We start from the raw sequence: 14,446 nt of genomic DNA on the forward strand, positions 1-14,446 counted from the left end.
TCCCTCGACCTGCTGGCCACACTCTTTTTAATGCACCCCAGGATGCCATTGGCCTTTTTGGCCACAAGGGCACACTGCTGGCTCATGGCCAACCTGTCGTCCACCAGGACACCCAGGTCCCTCTCCGCAGAGCTCCTCTCCAGCAGGTCATCCCCCAACCCGTACTGGTGCATGCAATTATTCCTCCCCAGATGCAAGACTCTACACTTGCTTTTGTTAAACCTCATCCGGTTTCTTACTGCTCAGCTCTCCAGCCTATCCAGGTCTTGCTGAATGGCAACACAGCCTCCAGGCGTGTCAGCCAATCCTCCCAACTTCGTATCATCAGCAAACTTGCTGAGGGTGGCCATTATCCCCTCATCAAGGTCATTGATGAAGATGTTGAACAAGACCGGACCCAGCACAGACCCCTGAGGAACACCGCTAGTTACTGGCCTCCAACCAGACTCTGCACCACCAACAACGACCCTCTGTGCTCTGCCAGTCAGCCAGTTTTCAACCCAACTCACTGTACACTCATCTATCCCACACTTCCTCAGCTTTGTTATAAGGATGTAGGTTCATATCAAGCAAACAAAAATTCTAAAATTTTATTCACTAATTAGAAACCTTAATTTCATCAGCTGCTACGTATATTTCTGTTTCATTTCCGTTTGATGTATCTTTAACAGAATCAGCATGATGGCACTGTTTTACATCCATATTGCTGCCTAGGGACCTCACTGCTGGGGAATTGGAAGAAGACAGTTTTAAAGCACACCTCCCAGCAGAATGCACAGATAATTGCATTATGTAGAGAATGGAAGGAATTGCTTTAGCAAGTGAGATAGTTAATTGGTTTTTTTGTTTGTTCGTTTGTGCTTTAAAAAGAAACAACAAAACAAGCCTCCTTCCTATATTGTCAATATTTGCTTGTGGGCTCTATAAAAACTAGTAACATTTCAGAGATCATGAACTTCCGGAGTATGTGTGTGACTGTCTGGTTAATAATTAATCTGCAGTATGAGTAATTGCAAATACGATTTAGTAAAATAAATCATTTGGGTTGGACTAATTCAACAAGAACTGGTGTAAATGTCCTTTATTCATGCATGTTATTTGGCTCTTGACAGCACAAAGACATGTCCGTTCAGCCCTATTTCAGGCACAAGGAAAAAGATCTAAATCATTAAAACTGAGTAAGGACCATGTGAGACTTGTAAAGGCAGTTGTAGAACAGAAACAAGGAAGTAGATATAAGCTGTCACCTGAAGCTAAAATATTCTGTTTGGTTTGATTAATCAGGCAAAGTACATGGATAACTCCTAAAGCTGATACAAGGCACAATAAAAGAGAAAAAAAAAAAAGCAGGAATACAGAAAAGAATCCTCCAGATCTACAGGCCCATATGAACTCCTTCCTCTGCAATCAGCCTGGCTTTAGAGTTTGGGGTATCATTCAGATCACCAGGATTTGCTTTGGGTTTTCTGGATATCTAAGCCAAAACTTAGGATCCCGGGGAGGTGCTGTGGCTTAAAATTCTCTTGCTTTTGCATAGAAATGTTCAATAAGCAGTTCTCAGAATCAGATAACAATGAATTTTAACTCTGAGGCCCCATACAAATAATGAATATTCCAGATATTCTAGGCAATGCTAGGCAGAACTGGGAAAAAGAGCTTCTTGTCCTCTTTTCATAGTGACTCTGTTTTGAAAAATACTTGGAACCAAAACTATACGTGTTTCAACATGCTGTGGAATTTAATTTTCTTGAATAACAAATTTTAAAAAGTTTAGGAAGAAGGGGGTTCAGTGTAAGTGAAACTGTTGTTGTAATAAGCCTCAAACTGGAAAAGAGGTTGATTCTCACCTTCTCCACCTGCTGTGGTAGAACTAGAGTCTGGCTTTCAAAAACAGTTTTAGAAACTCAAATATTAAGAAGCAGATGTTAAAAGAATATTATAACATAGCTAATAATCCCACAAAACAAAACAAACAAACAAACAAACAAATCTGTGTACGAGAAGTTACACTGCGCAAATGATCAGCACACATGCATTTCATCATTTTGCCTACATGCACAAGTTCTGAGTCAGAAGTAATCACTGAAACATGCTACTTTTGCCAAGCACTACCTACTTTGCTCTGCTATTAATATCGCTTGTGATGCAAGAACTCCCACCCATTTCTGAGAACAGTGCAGGCAGTCTGATAACTCACAGGCTTCAAGCTGCCCTTATAAAGTTGTTCCACTTTTGCATACTTCCTCATACTGCGAGTTTCTCTGCAAAGATGAAGCAGCTTGTTTACTTAGTCTTGCTTAAGACAGCTCTCCTGGCTTTAACAAATGTGTTTGCAGTTATTTTAGAAGAAGAAAAGGATGCTAAGGAAGAAAAAACTACCAGTACTTGCCCTATAAAGCTCAAAACTAATGGGAATTGTGATGAAGGAGAGGACTGTCCGTATCAGCTAAATCTGCCGCCAATGACCATCCAGCTACCCAAACAATTCAGACTGATTGAGAAGACTCTCAAGGAAGTACAGACCCTTAAAGAAGCAGTAAACAAGCTGAAGAAGTGCTGCCAAGACTGCAAGCTGCAGGCAGATGACAACCAAGAAAGAGACAGAAGTAATGAATTCCTTCCACCTAATGCAGAAACTCCAGCAGAAATCCAAGATAACAGAGTAAAGGAACTGCAAAGCAAAGTGAACAGAATGGCAACCAGTCTAAAAAATGCAAAGAACCAGATTCAGACACTGCAAGGCCGTTTAGAGAAGATGAGCCTTGTGAATATGAACAATGTAGAACATTATGTAGACAGCAAAGTTGCTAATTTGACGTTTGTTGTGAACAGTCTTGATAACAAGTGCTCTTCTCAATGTCCAGCAATGCAGCCAAGCCCTGGTATGTAACCTGTTTGTTCTTACTGCCTGCGACATAAGCTTTCTGTGCATTTTACAAATACTAGGTAAAGAAATTAAATATGTGTTAGTCAAGTATCTGTGCTTCTAACTTTACAACATAAGTATTTGCCCATTTACAGTTTGTTTATATTCCTGTGCAACTTTCCACCTGCCAGCAGAGGGTTACTGAGAGTTGCAGGTGTTCAGTTCCTGCTGTGGCTGTTCCTTATTACGGAACCTAAATCACAACATTTTAAAGGACATTTTTTCCCCCATTCTAATAAGTAATCATGAAAAATGAAGGCATTCGTTTACACCATTCATGAAGGATATCAAATATCAGTGAACTACCTGTATTTTCTCTTTGGCTGTCGGGGGCAAATTTCCTCCTTAGGTATGCCTGACAGTATTGCATGTTTTTTTCAATGTGAAACTGCAGCTATTCTGAAATAGTCCACAAGTCCATTATTAAATATCAAGTGGATCTAGTAAAATGTTTAGTTCTTAAGAGATGGATAATTAAGTTTTCTAACGGCACAGCAAATATCAGAAAGGCTTCACTAAGAAAGCTTATTAACTATACTTTTTAAGTGGGTAATATATATACCCCCATTTGAATATGTAACCTTTAGTATGACTCCAATATTTAAGTAATATAAAATAGAAAACACGAAGTGTTAACACTGACAAATGCTTTTTCTTTCACTTCTTACCTGTTCTAATTAAAATAAAGAATAGTATTTCTTCCTGATGTTCACCATTCATAAAGTATGACTAAAATATTTTTTGCAAATTCATGTAGTTTTCTATAACATATAAGAACTTTTGCAAACAAGAAATATCCACAATATTATAAGTGTATTCTAGCACCTAGATATTATACATGTGAAGACAGGGGTCTCTACAGGCAAAATAGAGAAATGACAGAATGCACTTCAGTTTTTAAACCCCTGTGGTTTAGCATTCCCACTTCAAAATGAAACTGTTCTTCTGTCTGCCCATAAAAAACTGAACAACTGAAAACTGGTACAGTGTGTGTACAGTTGAAATTCCCAAAAGAGCAAAAAGAGCAAATGAATAATAACAAAGGTAATGCTTTGACTGTATCAACAATCAGCTTCAAACAGATACAAATCAGTATAAATTAATCACTGCAATTCAGATATAAAGCATTCACAGAAAGAATGAGTGGTATCTAGTCTGTTGATAATGGGCAATGAATCACATTCAGGCACAGTAGCTCTTGATGGGCTGAATTCATTTTAGATGTTTCTCTTTCTTAGTGAGCTGTTGGGTACTATTCACAGCACAGCACACAATCATGTAGATGTTCCTTTCATTCTACAGCAACTGATGTTATAGATAGAAAACTAGCTACAACTTTTTCCCATATAAAATTTTTTCCTACCTCTTCTGAAAATTGCAACAAAGCTTTATTTAAATAGGAGTTGAATTGGATTATAAAGTGCATTTCAGCTGAAATGAATGCTCCCTGTCAGTATCTGCTCTGAAACTTAGTACAGTAAGGACCTTACACAAGTGAAATAAATGAGAATCAGTGTCTAAATGGTTTTGACTCAGAGCTGACAGATGGAAAGATCTCTATCATTTCTTTAGGAACAAGGAATTACAGTACAATGCATTCTGAATACTATTGAACACAATGTCATTACTAAGTAGATCAAAAAAGGATTTTTACTCTGCAGGAAGCATCTGGGGGTGATTTTCTTCTGAATAAAATGTACCATTGAGAAGGGGAAAAACTGTGTTAATGGCAGATGCCAAACCTTTTTTCCTTACTTTAAGGCCAGTAGTGTCCCATACACAGGAAAGCACTTAACTTTTCTAGCTTCATCTTTCTAGGAATTTGTAGTATTACTACAATAGATGAGATAATTCTATAACATTTCTCCTGCTTCTTTAATTATTGTAATATTAACACATGAAAGATTCCTAATGATGCAATGTTCTGAATCAAACTGTGGCTATTGAAAAACAGCCTGCTTAAAGTTATTCCCATATGAACAAAGATTTTCTCTGACACACTGCCAGATAAAGATTTGAATTACAGACACAGAGTGATGCTGTACAGTGAAATATTACCAAAAAAAAAAAAAAAAAAAAAAAAAAGGAGCAAGATTTAGAAATATGGACTGAAGAAACTAACATGAATTTATTGGAGATGACGAAAGGATGAGGAAAAGGGTAGAGAAAATGAGAAAAGTGGAACCCAATGGCCAGTTTTGAGTTAAAAACAAACATCATCATTTAAATGGTTTCTGGTAGTCACTTGATGCAGAGATCTTAGCTGATATCTATTACAGAATGAACTTGATGGAGAAAAAGTTTGTTCCTAGAACTGAAACTGCAGCAACACTATTTCCTATCTAGAAGTCTTTCCAATCCAAAAGACTGAACATATGCTTATACCTCTTCCAAACAGATTTATTGGTCTCCACTCACTAGATGTACTAAAAGTAGATCCAAGTCGAAAATCATGGCAATGTAACAAGTTTAGATAATATTTGACTTTTCTTATTTAACCATAGCTGTGGGAATTATGAACTTGGTAAGAAAAAGAGCCTATATGAAGAACAGATAACAATAGAGTCTGCACAGCATTTAATATGTTCTGTAGGCCACATCAGTCTGGATAAAATTTTTGCTTGTTTTTAAATTGATGCTGTGTTTAAACTTACAATCTCTGTGTTTTTCCACCAGTTATACAAGTAATGCAGAGAGACTGTGCAGATCATTATGCAGCAGGCAAAAGGAGCAGTGGTATCTACCCTATTACCCCTGACCCCAGAAACAGCACCTTCCAAGTCTACTGTGACATGGAAACACAGGGAGGTGGCTGGACAGTGCTGCAGCGGCGTCAGGATGGTAGCACTAATTTCAACAGAACGTGGAATGACTACAAACATGGCTTTGGAAACCTCAGCAGGGAGTTTTGGCTGGGGAATGACAAAATTCACCTCCTGACAAAAAGCCAGGAAATGCAGCTGAGAATTGACCTTGAAGATTTCAATGGTATCAAGGAGTATGCCAAATACCAACATTTCTACGTGGCCAACGAGTACCTGAAGTATCGTCTCAGCGTTCACGGCTATAGCGGCACAGCAGGAGATGCTCTCCACTACAGCAGGCATTACAACCATGACCAGAAGTTCTTCACAACTCCTGACAAGGACAACGACAGGTATGCATCAGGGAACTGTGGTGCATTCTACAGCTCTGGCTGGTGGTTCGATGCATGCTTGTCAGCCAACCTCAATGGCAAGTACTACCACAAGAAATACAAAGGTGTTCGCAATGGAATTTTCTGGGGCACGTGGCATGGTATTTCTGATGATACTCCCAGTGGATACAAGCAGTCCTTAAAATCAGTAAAAATAATGATCAGACCCAAAAGTTTTGCACCATAATTTTAAACCTTTTCTTAACAAATTTGCATTGGATTGCACTCAAGATCATACTTATTCAGTATTATATTCAGAATTCAAATATTCAGTTATATTTGTCATAACATAGTTCTAAACAAAGTAACATATTTCCACATGCATTTCTAGAGATGGTGTTTCCCGTTTAACATATGGAAGACAACAATTGTTGCTAAAACTTAGCATAGGTTAAGTTGTGGTATTGTAACCTAAATATTCTAAACATTGCTTTTGGTGTCTTTACTGTATGTGATACATCTTCTACAAATTGTGTCTGAATGAACACCTGCATTTTTACCTGGATATAACTCAGAGGTATTCTGATAACACCCTAATTTGTTAAACGCTTAGTATGAAACATTATAACTTGCATACTGCCCAACACTTTCTACTGTCTTTCCTTCACAACCTCAAAGACGTACTATGGGAATGTCAAAATAAATTAGGAAAAGTATGATACGTTATTATATTAAAAGGAGAAGAGAATAGAGGCCATGTGATTAGCACAAAGACACACAGAAAAAAGGTTGAGGAATACTTAGACTGTGAATATTTGTCCTAAAACATTATTCCCTTTGTCAAAAACTATTCGAACAAGCTGGTGAAAGAATTGGATAAAAGCAAGTGAAAATAACACCTAGAGAATGTAATGAAAGACCCTTCATGCTTGTTTTCTTCTGTTCAACCTCAATATCCTTTCCATCTTATGTGGGAGAAATAAATCTCTTGTAGATGATCACAGATTTATATAGGGGAGTGGACAGGTAGGAAGAAGACACATCGAGAAGAATCCATGTGTTTGTATTAATCCCTCTAAATACATACAATAAATACATTTTGCTTTCTTTTCTGAATCTTTTAGGCGAGCCAGACATTGCAAGATGACACTTGTAGGGACTCAAGCTCTTATTTAAGTACTTCTCACTATATGTATCATTAGGTCTTAAATTATACATAAATTTTATTTTGTAACACAAGATTACATTCTCCCCATTTTCTGAGTACTGCTTTTGCAATGAAAGAATCGTGAGTAATCCACTGGCCATTAGACGCAGAAAAGAGAACATGCAGAGGGCTTTTTTCTTCTAAAACATAACAAAAGAAACAGGGCACTTTTCTGATTGCACTTTGGGAAGTGCAATTTAAAGAAACTGTTATTATATCCCACATTGTAGATAGCAAGCACAAATTTGCCTTCACATACCTATTGTCTATGCTAGAAAAGACATGTCTATAATTACAGTGACTAATATTCTGAAAGGACATGCCAAATATCTTAGCATGAGGTATTTTGCTATATAGCTAATAGCAATTCTCAGATGCAGATAAACTATATAAAGACTGTATTTCTTTACTGGTAGAAGTATGGTTTTTACTGGCATAGCATTTCTTGCTAGAAGAGCCATTTGTTGGTAACAGTAAACAACAGAACTGTGCTAACAAACCTATGGGCGCACATCTGGCCTAAAACTTAACAAATCAGACTTTAATTGTTTTTAAGATAATATCCAGAACTATCATGGTTACAGGCTATGGACATGAGCAAAAGTGGCAATTGCTAAATAGCACAGTATTAATATATATATTTGAGGGAGTAAATACTTTGAAGGATATTTCAGTGTGAAGAGTAATTTGGTTTATTGTATTTCAATTTTAAAGACTAATGGAAGATTTTAATTGTAAGATGTATAACCGGTGCTTGAAAATGTTTTGAAGTCATAGAATATTTATTTTCTGATAAAATGGATTGTCTAAAAAAAACAACAAAAAAGCAATTTATGAAATATTGGTTAGAAGAGCAAATATATAATTGTGTGTGATTGTATTTAATAATTTTGCACGAAATGCACAATTTTCTCCTGTTCATTACAAGCTAACTAGCTCTGTATGATTTACAGTACCTATAAGCTTCTACTTGAAAATGTCTTTTTCCTGCTAATTTGTTGGGAGGGAAACTGTTTCTTTTTTATCGTGCTAAAAGGAAAAATCGTAAAAATGAAATTTCATCAGGATAAACAAATATGATTAATGCCAAACAAAAAAAATATCTAAATCTTATAAAAAAAAAAAAAAAAAAAAAAAGGAAAAAAAATAACAACAAAAAAAGAAAGCCTGCCTGGAACTGTTGTACCTGAATCTCCAGCAATGTGTATTAGTTTTACAAAGTGTAACTCCATCTATTTGTTGCAAGCTTTATTTTATAGTTTTCTTTGTTGTAAATAAAATTGTCATGCTATTAAAGCTATACTGTTGTCATAAATTTTTACAGGGACTAAGAAAAAAGTTCTCATAAATGGTTTACTGATTTTTTGTAAAAATTGAAGCAGTCAGAAAACAAAGGTATAGGAAGATAACTACAGATGGTCTGCAAAGATATACATGCCATGTGACAGGAGAGTTACAGAATTGCTGTCAGCAATAATTTTTAATGGATCCATTCAGCTGCCAGGTAATGCATAGGCTCTTCTTGAGGCTATACATATTTTGCAAGAGAAAAAATCAATTGCCTACTCAAGTGTTTTTACAACATGTATCTTTGTCATGAAACAGGAGACAGAAACTCATCTGCTTTTTTAATTATGCACATTTCAGAAAACATTCAAGTTTCAGGAAAGCGTGAGGATAGATATAATACTCAAAATTTAAGCATACAATTTTATATACAAATCAGAGCACTGGTCTCTGAGACTTTATAAATAAAAACATGTATTTTAATGTACAGAAAGCACCTATGTAACAAAGATTATCACAAGAAAACCTTGCGGCTTTGATCTTGCTAGTATTTAAAATGTGAGTATTAGTAAAGATTAGTAACAGCGGGTTTGCTAGCAAAATTCATATGAGTTCCACTCCCCCCCCCCCCAAAAAAAAAACCCATAAATCCATCTGTTAATCGTGTAATTGTATAATTAATAAAGCAGGCTGTAATATCTTTGTTTTCTGTGCAACATTTAAACAACAACAACAACAGCAACAACAACAACAAACAACAGAGAAGAACTGAAAAGAATTAATCGTCATAGAATCCTAGAATGGCTTGGGTTGGAAGGGACCTTAAAGATCCTCAAGTTCCAAGTCCCTGCCAAGGCAGGATTGCCAGCCTGTAGATCAAGCACTTGACCAGGCTGCCCAGGTCCCCAGACAGGCTGGCCTTAAATGCCTCCAGGGACACAGCTTCCACAGCCTTTCTGGGCAAACTGTTCCAGCACCTCACAGCTTCCTCAGTTAAAAACTTCCCCCCAAAATCTACTCTAAATATCCTGTCCTTTAGCTTAATACCTTGTCCTAGCACTATCTAGCCATGTAAAAACCACATTTCCCTTGTGTTTATAAACTTCTTTTAAACACTAGAAGGCTGCAATGAGGTCTCCCTGCAATTGTCTCTTTTCCAGGCTGAACAACCCCAGTTCCTTCAGTCTAACTTCATAGGAGAAATGCTTCAGCCCTTGTACAATCCTCATGGCCCTCTTCTGAACCCTGTCCAAAAGCTTCTCCTACTCTTGAGCTGAGGGCTCCAGACCTGGACACAGTACTCCAGATGGGGCCTCATGAGAGCAGAGTAGAGATGGACAATCACCTCCCTGTCCCTGCTGACCATCCCTCTTCTGATGGAGCCCAGGATACCACTGGCCTTCTGAGCTGCAGGAGCACACTGATGGCTCCTGTTCAGTTTTTCATCAACCAGAACCCCTAGATCCTTCTCAGGGCTACTCTCAAGGAGTTCTTCTCACAGCTTGTATACATATCTGGGATTACTTTGACTCAAGTGCAAAACCTCATCTGAAGAGCTGAAGATCTAAAATGATTGTTTTTTAAATATTTTTTTCTGTCCTTTTAATGCAAATACATTCCCTTAGTTGTGTTTTTGGGGAAACACTGCAGTCAGCTGATATTTCTGTAAGATTTAAGAGCAACTTATAGTTTGACACTTCAGTGGAAAATAAATTTGCAGCTGTACAATTATTTATGAAGGAAATTCAGATGGTTCTCAAACACATACCTAGAACCCATGTTTGTGACCTAAAGCAAGATCAGTTTTAAAAGTGCCAAATTAACTTAATTTCTATGTCATGCAAGTCATAAAAATAAAAAAATAAAAAAAATTAAAAAATAATAAAAAAAAACCACCAGCAATAAAAGAAAAAAAAACAGCAAAGGTGTTAAAGTTTTCACAGAGATTGAAGACAAGAAATACAATCTGACCTATGGGGAAAAAAAAAATATATATATATATATATTATATATATATATTATATATTATATATATATATATATATAAAAATCTACTCTTATAAATACGTTTTGTCCTCTTTTTTTTTTCCCAAGAGATAAAATAAAAGCAATATGGTCTACATGGGCCTGAAAACGCTGACATATGTTTAAGAGAAAAATTCCATTCACAGTCCCTGATAAATGCAAACACTCCACCTACTAAGCAGCTAGGCTGCATTCACAGCATTCATGAAACTGCTATGGAGTTATAATATTTCTGTTAGAAGTGAATTTGGCCATCAGCCTCAGTGTTAACCAGAAACAGAAAATGTTTTAAGATGATGTGTCACATTCAACGCTCAAACAAGTCATGAGATTAGGATGTGAATCAGTTATTTTTGAAGTCCTTGTTTACTATTTCTGATCTCAGTATTACCTAATTATGTCCACACAATTAAGACAAACTGTCAGTCTGGTGGTACGCCTCTGCCCAAACAGTATGCCAGCATTCAGAATTACACAACAGAAAATTGTATGTATGTTTTAAGTGCTGATTTCTAAGAATTACACAGAACTTATGACTTTTACAGAGAAGTAGGATACACCCTGAGAAACAGAAATTCCCATCCCTCTGTTTGGGCAGAGCATAAAAATCCCTGTGCATACCTCTGCAGTTTACCCAAAAGATAATTAATTCTTCTTAACACAGATCTTAAAGGCTCTGCTCACTTATGAGTATTTGGATACATAGATTTTTTTTAATTAGAAAACTAGAAATCAACGTGTTAACATTGTAAGTAACCAGATCTATAAACGTGATGACTCTCCATGGCTGGACACATAACTGAAGTGAGCATTGCTCTGGCTTCCTCACAACGCAGCTGTGTTGACATCAATAGTCTAAGCCAACGCCAGATAGATTTTAGCACAAGGGTGCCCTAGTTTGGGATATCTGGTCTCATATGCATATTTAGAGTAAGAACAGGGGCAGAGGGAGATAGCTTTGGAACAAAAGACAATAATGAACTTGTCTTTTTAAGTCTCAAGGGTGTCAGAAATTTCAGTGGAAAGGTGAAAGAGCAAGAGGAGAATACAGTTACAGATTATTCTTTCCTTCAGCCTTACTGCCTTCAGGAGCTATTTCCTGTGTGTGGCACAAGATCTGCACTTGATAGCAAAAAATAACAACACATTGACAAGGGTGCTCACTTTCAAACATGCTGTTTGATAATCAATAGAAATACTACTTGCTTTGTGATAACCTCATTATATTCAACAGCCTCCTGGGTTTATTTATACTCAATTTCAACTGACAAAAATAATCTCTCTATAGAGAGAGCATACTATATTGAGTCTGTTCTTGCTTGTGTTGGTTAAAGGCACCTGTAAATTCAATCCACTCCTTTACAGCTTCTAATAGGTATTACCTATTACAATTAGAGCAATCAGTTTTCCCATCACAGTCACTAATCAGAGTTTAACGTTCACTATGCAGAACACTGCTTACCAGCTGAAAACTTACAGCCACATTACCGTCCCTAACTGACTTTCCAAGTGACCATATCAACAAAGTAAAAAATGTTTGCTTAATTAACAGTTAGATTCCTGTGGGTGGAGGTGGAGACAACATCTGTCCTCCCTGTCTGCGCCAACAGATTTATATAGCTCTTTTGCTGTGCCAGAAGCCCTTGAAGCACGTAACGTGGAATACGCCAGGATTGGCTTAAGTTATAAAATGTTGTTTGCATTCAATGGTTGTGTTAAGATTTTTATATATGTATAGCATATACACGTTTGAGGAAAACTCAAACAAATTAGCCACTGTTGTGGTTACAGAAATATACTTCTGAAGTCTATTTTAGTCTACCAAGCTAGCTTTTATAGGAAAAGTTCCATTTAAAGTTATACCAATGTTTTTTATCTAAAAATAAAGTTGTTTACATCTGCCTTTTAACCTGAGTTAAGAATGAACTAAAGTTAGATGCTCTATTTTATAGAGTGGCATTGTCAGATGTTAGAATATTTAAAAAAAAAAAAGTAAATTAATTGATCTTAGTTTTCATATTTGAAAGCTGTAGCTGAAGTTCAAATAACAGATGAAAAAGAAGCATACTCAAGCATTGAACGTATGAATCCTTCTGTGACTTTAAAGCTCTTCCAGCTAACAGACCCATATGAATTAGCCTTGCACCAGCAGCAGTGAAACTTGTTTGAGAATTCTCTGTCACTACATTATTCCATCTTTTGTAAGCACAGAGACTTTGCTCTATGTTTCCAGTAGAACCAGAAATCTGGTTAACAGATATTAATGGTTTTAATAACAGTTCGTCTTTTTTGGCAGTCAGGGATAACTGACTGTTCAGCTCCATAACCTCAGAAAGAGTTCAAAGATTCAAAATAGGGATGAAAAATATTTGCTAATCACTAATAGAGTATTGTGGAAGGCTCTTTCTCCTTCCTGGTGGATAGTGGCAATAGGATGCTTGGACACTGGCAAAAAGTAACGCCACATGATAATGACAATTTCCATTAAAAAAAGCAGTGCAAATGGAAGATACAGTGCTGCCTTCAAATATGGTGCAAAATACATTTTATCATTCTACAATACAGAGTACACCAGTCTGCATCAGACCAACCAGAGAAATCTCCCAAAGGAGTTTGTTCTTCCGCAGGTTCAGATTCAGCACATAAATGGACTGTGTTCATCAGCAGAAAGGGATTACTGTGGTAATTTCCAAATAAGGTACCAATTCACTGCCTCCGGTAAATAATAAAGTTATTTTTATTCAGAAGCATTTTACAGAATGAATAACTCTCTTGTAATGTCTTCTACAAAGATATGCATGATAAATATTGTAGAATACTTCTACAATTGTTTAAAAAATCGATGTATGCCTTTGAGAGAGCTAACAAGTATCTTTCTAAGCCAAGAGCACACCAGCAAATGGAAGAGAAAGCACAACGTAGAAAAGCTTAGAGACATTACTCTTGAACATAACCCAACAAGAACTGCTGACAAGTGAAGAAGGCCCCAAGCTGGGGGAAGTTACCCTCTCGCCATTTCTTCATCCTTTATCTTTTTTTTTTTTTCTTTTTTTTTTTTTTTCCCCAGAAAAACAGGATTTCCGTAGAATCATAGAATCACCAAGGTTGGAAAAGACCTCTAAGATCATCCAGTCCAACCATCCACCTATCACCAGTATTTCCCACTAACCCATGGCCCTCAGTACAACATCTAAACTTTTCTTGAACACCTGCAGGGACAGGGACTCCACCACCTCCCTGGGCATCTGTGTCACTGCCTGTCCACTCTTTAGAAGTAGGATTTCCTAACGTCCAATCTGAATCTCCCCTGGCACAACTTGAAGCCATTCTCTCTCATTCTTTTGCTAGTTACATGGGAGAAGAGGCTGACCCCCACCTCACCACAACTTCCTTTCAGGTAGTCTACATGTATTTATAAAAAAACAGCATTAACTAGACAGAATAAAAAGATACTAGTCCCTCAAACTAATTTCTTCTTCTTGAAAGAACCTGAAGAATACTGAGTTTTGGACAGTCATTTCAATAAGAAAGATGAAACAACATATTTTGTAAGCAGATCATCAATTTTATCAAACCTTTGTAATTTTATAAAGATATATAGTAGCTGGAAAATTGTTCCTAGAATGTAGCTGTCAATTATTCACTATCAAATTGAAAAGATGTATAGAGTAGAGCTCTTTTTTATATGCAGGATTTAATCTTAATTGGGTTAAAAAACAAACAAACAAACAAAAAAAAAGGCCTAAGTATCTGAAAAGGATTTGGAGATTATAATAGGTTACAAACTGAATACCAGCAGCATCATTATGACAACAGACACACAGACATTCATTAATTTATGTTCTTATTAAAGGAGTCTGGATCA

At 36.6% G+C, this 14,446-nt stretch overlaps 2 protein-coding genes across 2 annotated transcripts in view; one reads left to right on the top strand and one right to left on the bottom strand.

Annotated features, from left to right (window-relative positions):
* Nucleotides 1-14,446, bottom strand: part of CCDC146 (coiled-coil domain containing 146) — a 71,954-nt gene that overhangs the window by 50,248 nt on the left and 7,260 nt on the right. The window lies entirely within an intron of this gene.
* FGL2 (fibrinogen like 2) lies at nucleotides 2,172-6,703 on the top strand. Its single transcript, XM_042872636.1, has 2 exons — nucleotides 2,172-2,882; nucleotides 5,603-6,703. Exons 1-2 carry the CDS (start codon nucleotides 2,270-2,272, stop codon nucleotides 6,307-6,309), a joined length of 1,320 nt encoding a protein of 439 aa, XP_042728570.1. The 5' UTR covers nucleotides 2,172-2,269; the 3' UTR covers nucleotides 6,310-6,703.

This window comes from Lagopus leucura, unplaced genomic scaffold (genome assembly GCF_019238085.1).
Source record: "Lagopus leucura isolate 7727_CA_CO unplaced genomic scaffold, USGS_WTPT01 Super-Scaffold_100008, whole genome shotgun sequence".
Taxonomy (NCBI): Eukaryota; Metazoa; Chordata; class Aves; order Galliformes; family Phasianidae; genus Lagopus; species Lagopus leucura.

Bases quoted from the DNA above. Each gene is read 5' to 3' on its own strand.
- FGL2 (XM_042872636.1), top strand. From the start codon at position 2,270: ATGAAGCAGCTTGTTTACTTAGTCTTGCTTAAGACAGCTCTCCTGGCT. The intron at 2,883-5,602 runs GTATGTAACCTG...TTTTTCCACCAG, and splicing joins AGCAATGCAGCCAAGCCCTG to TTATACAAGTAATGCAGAGA.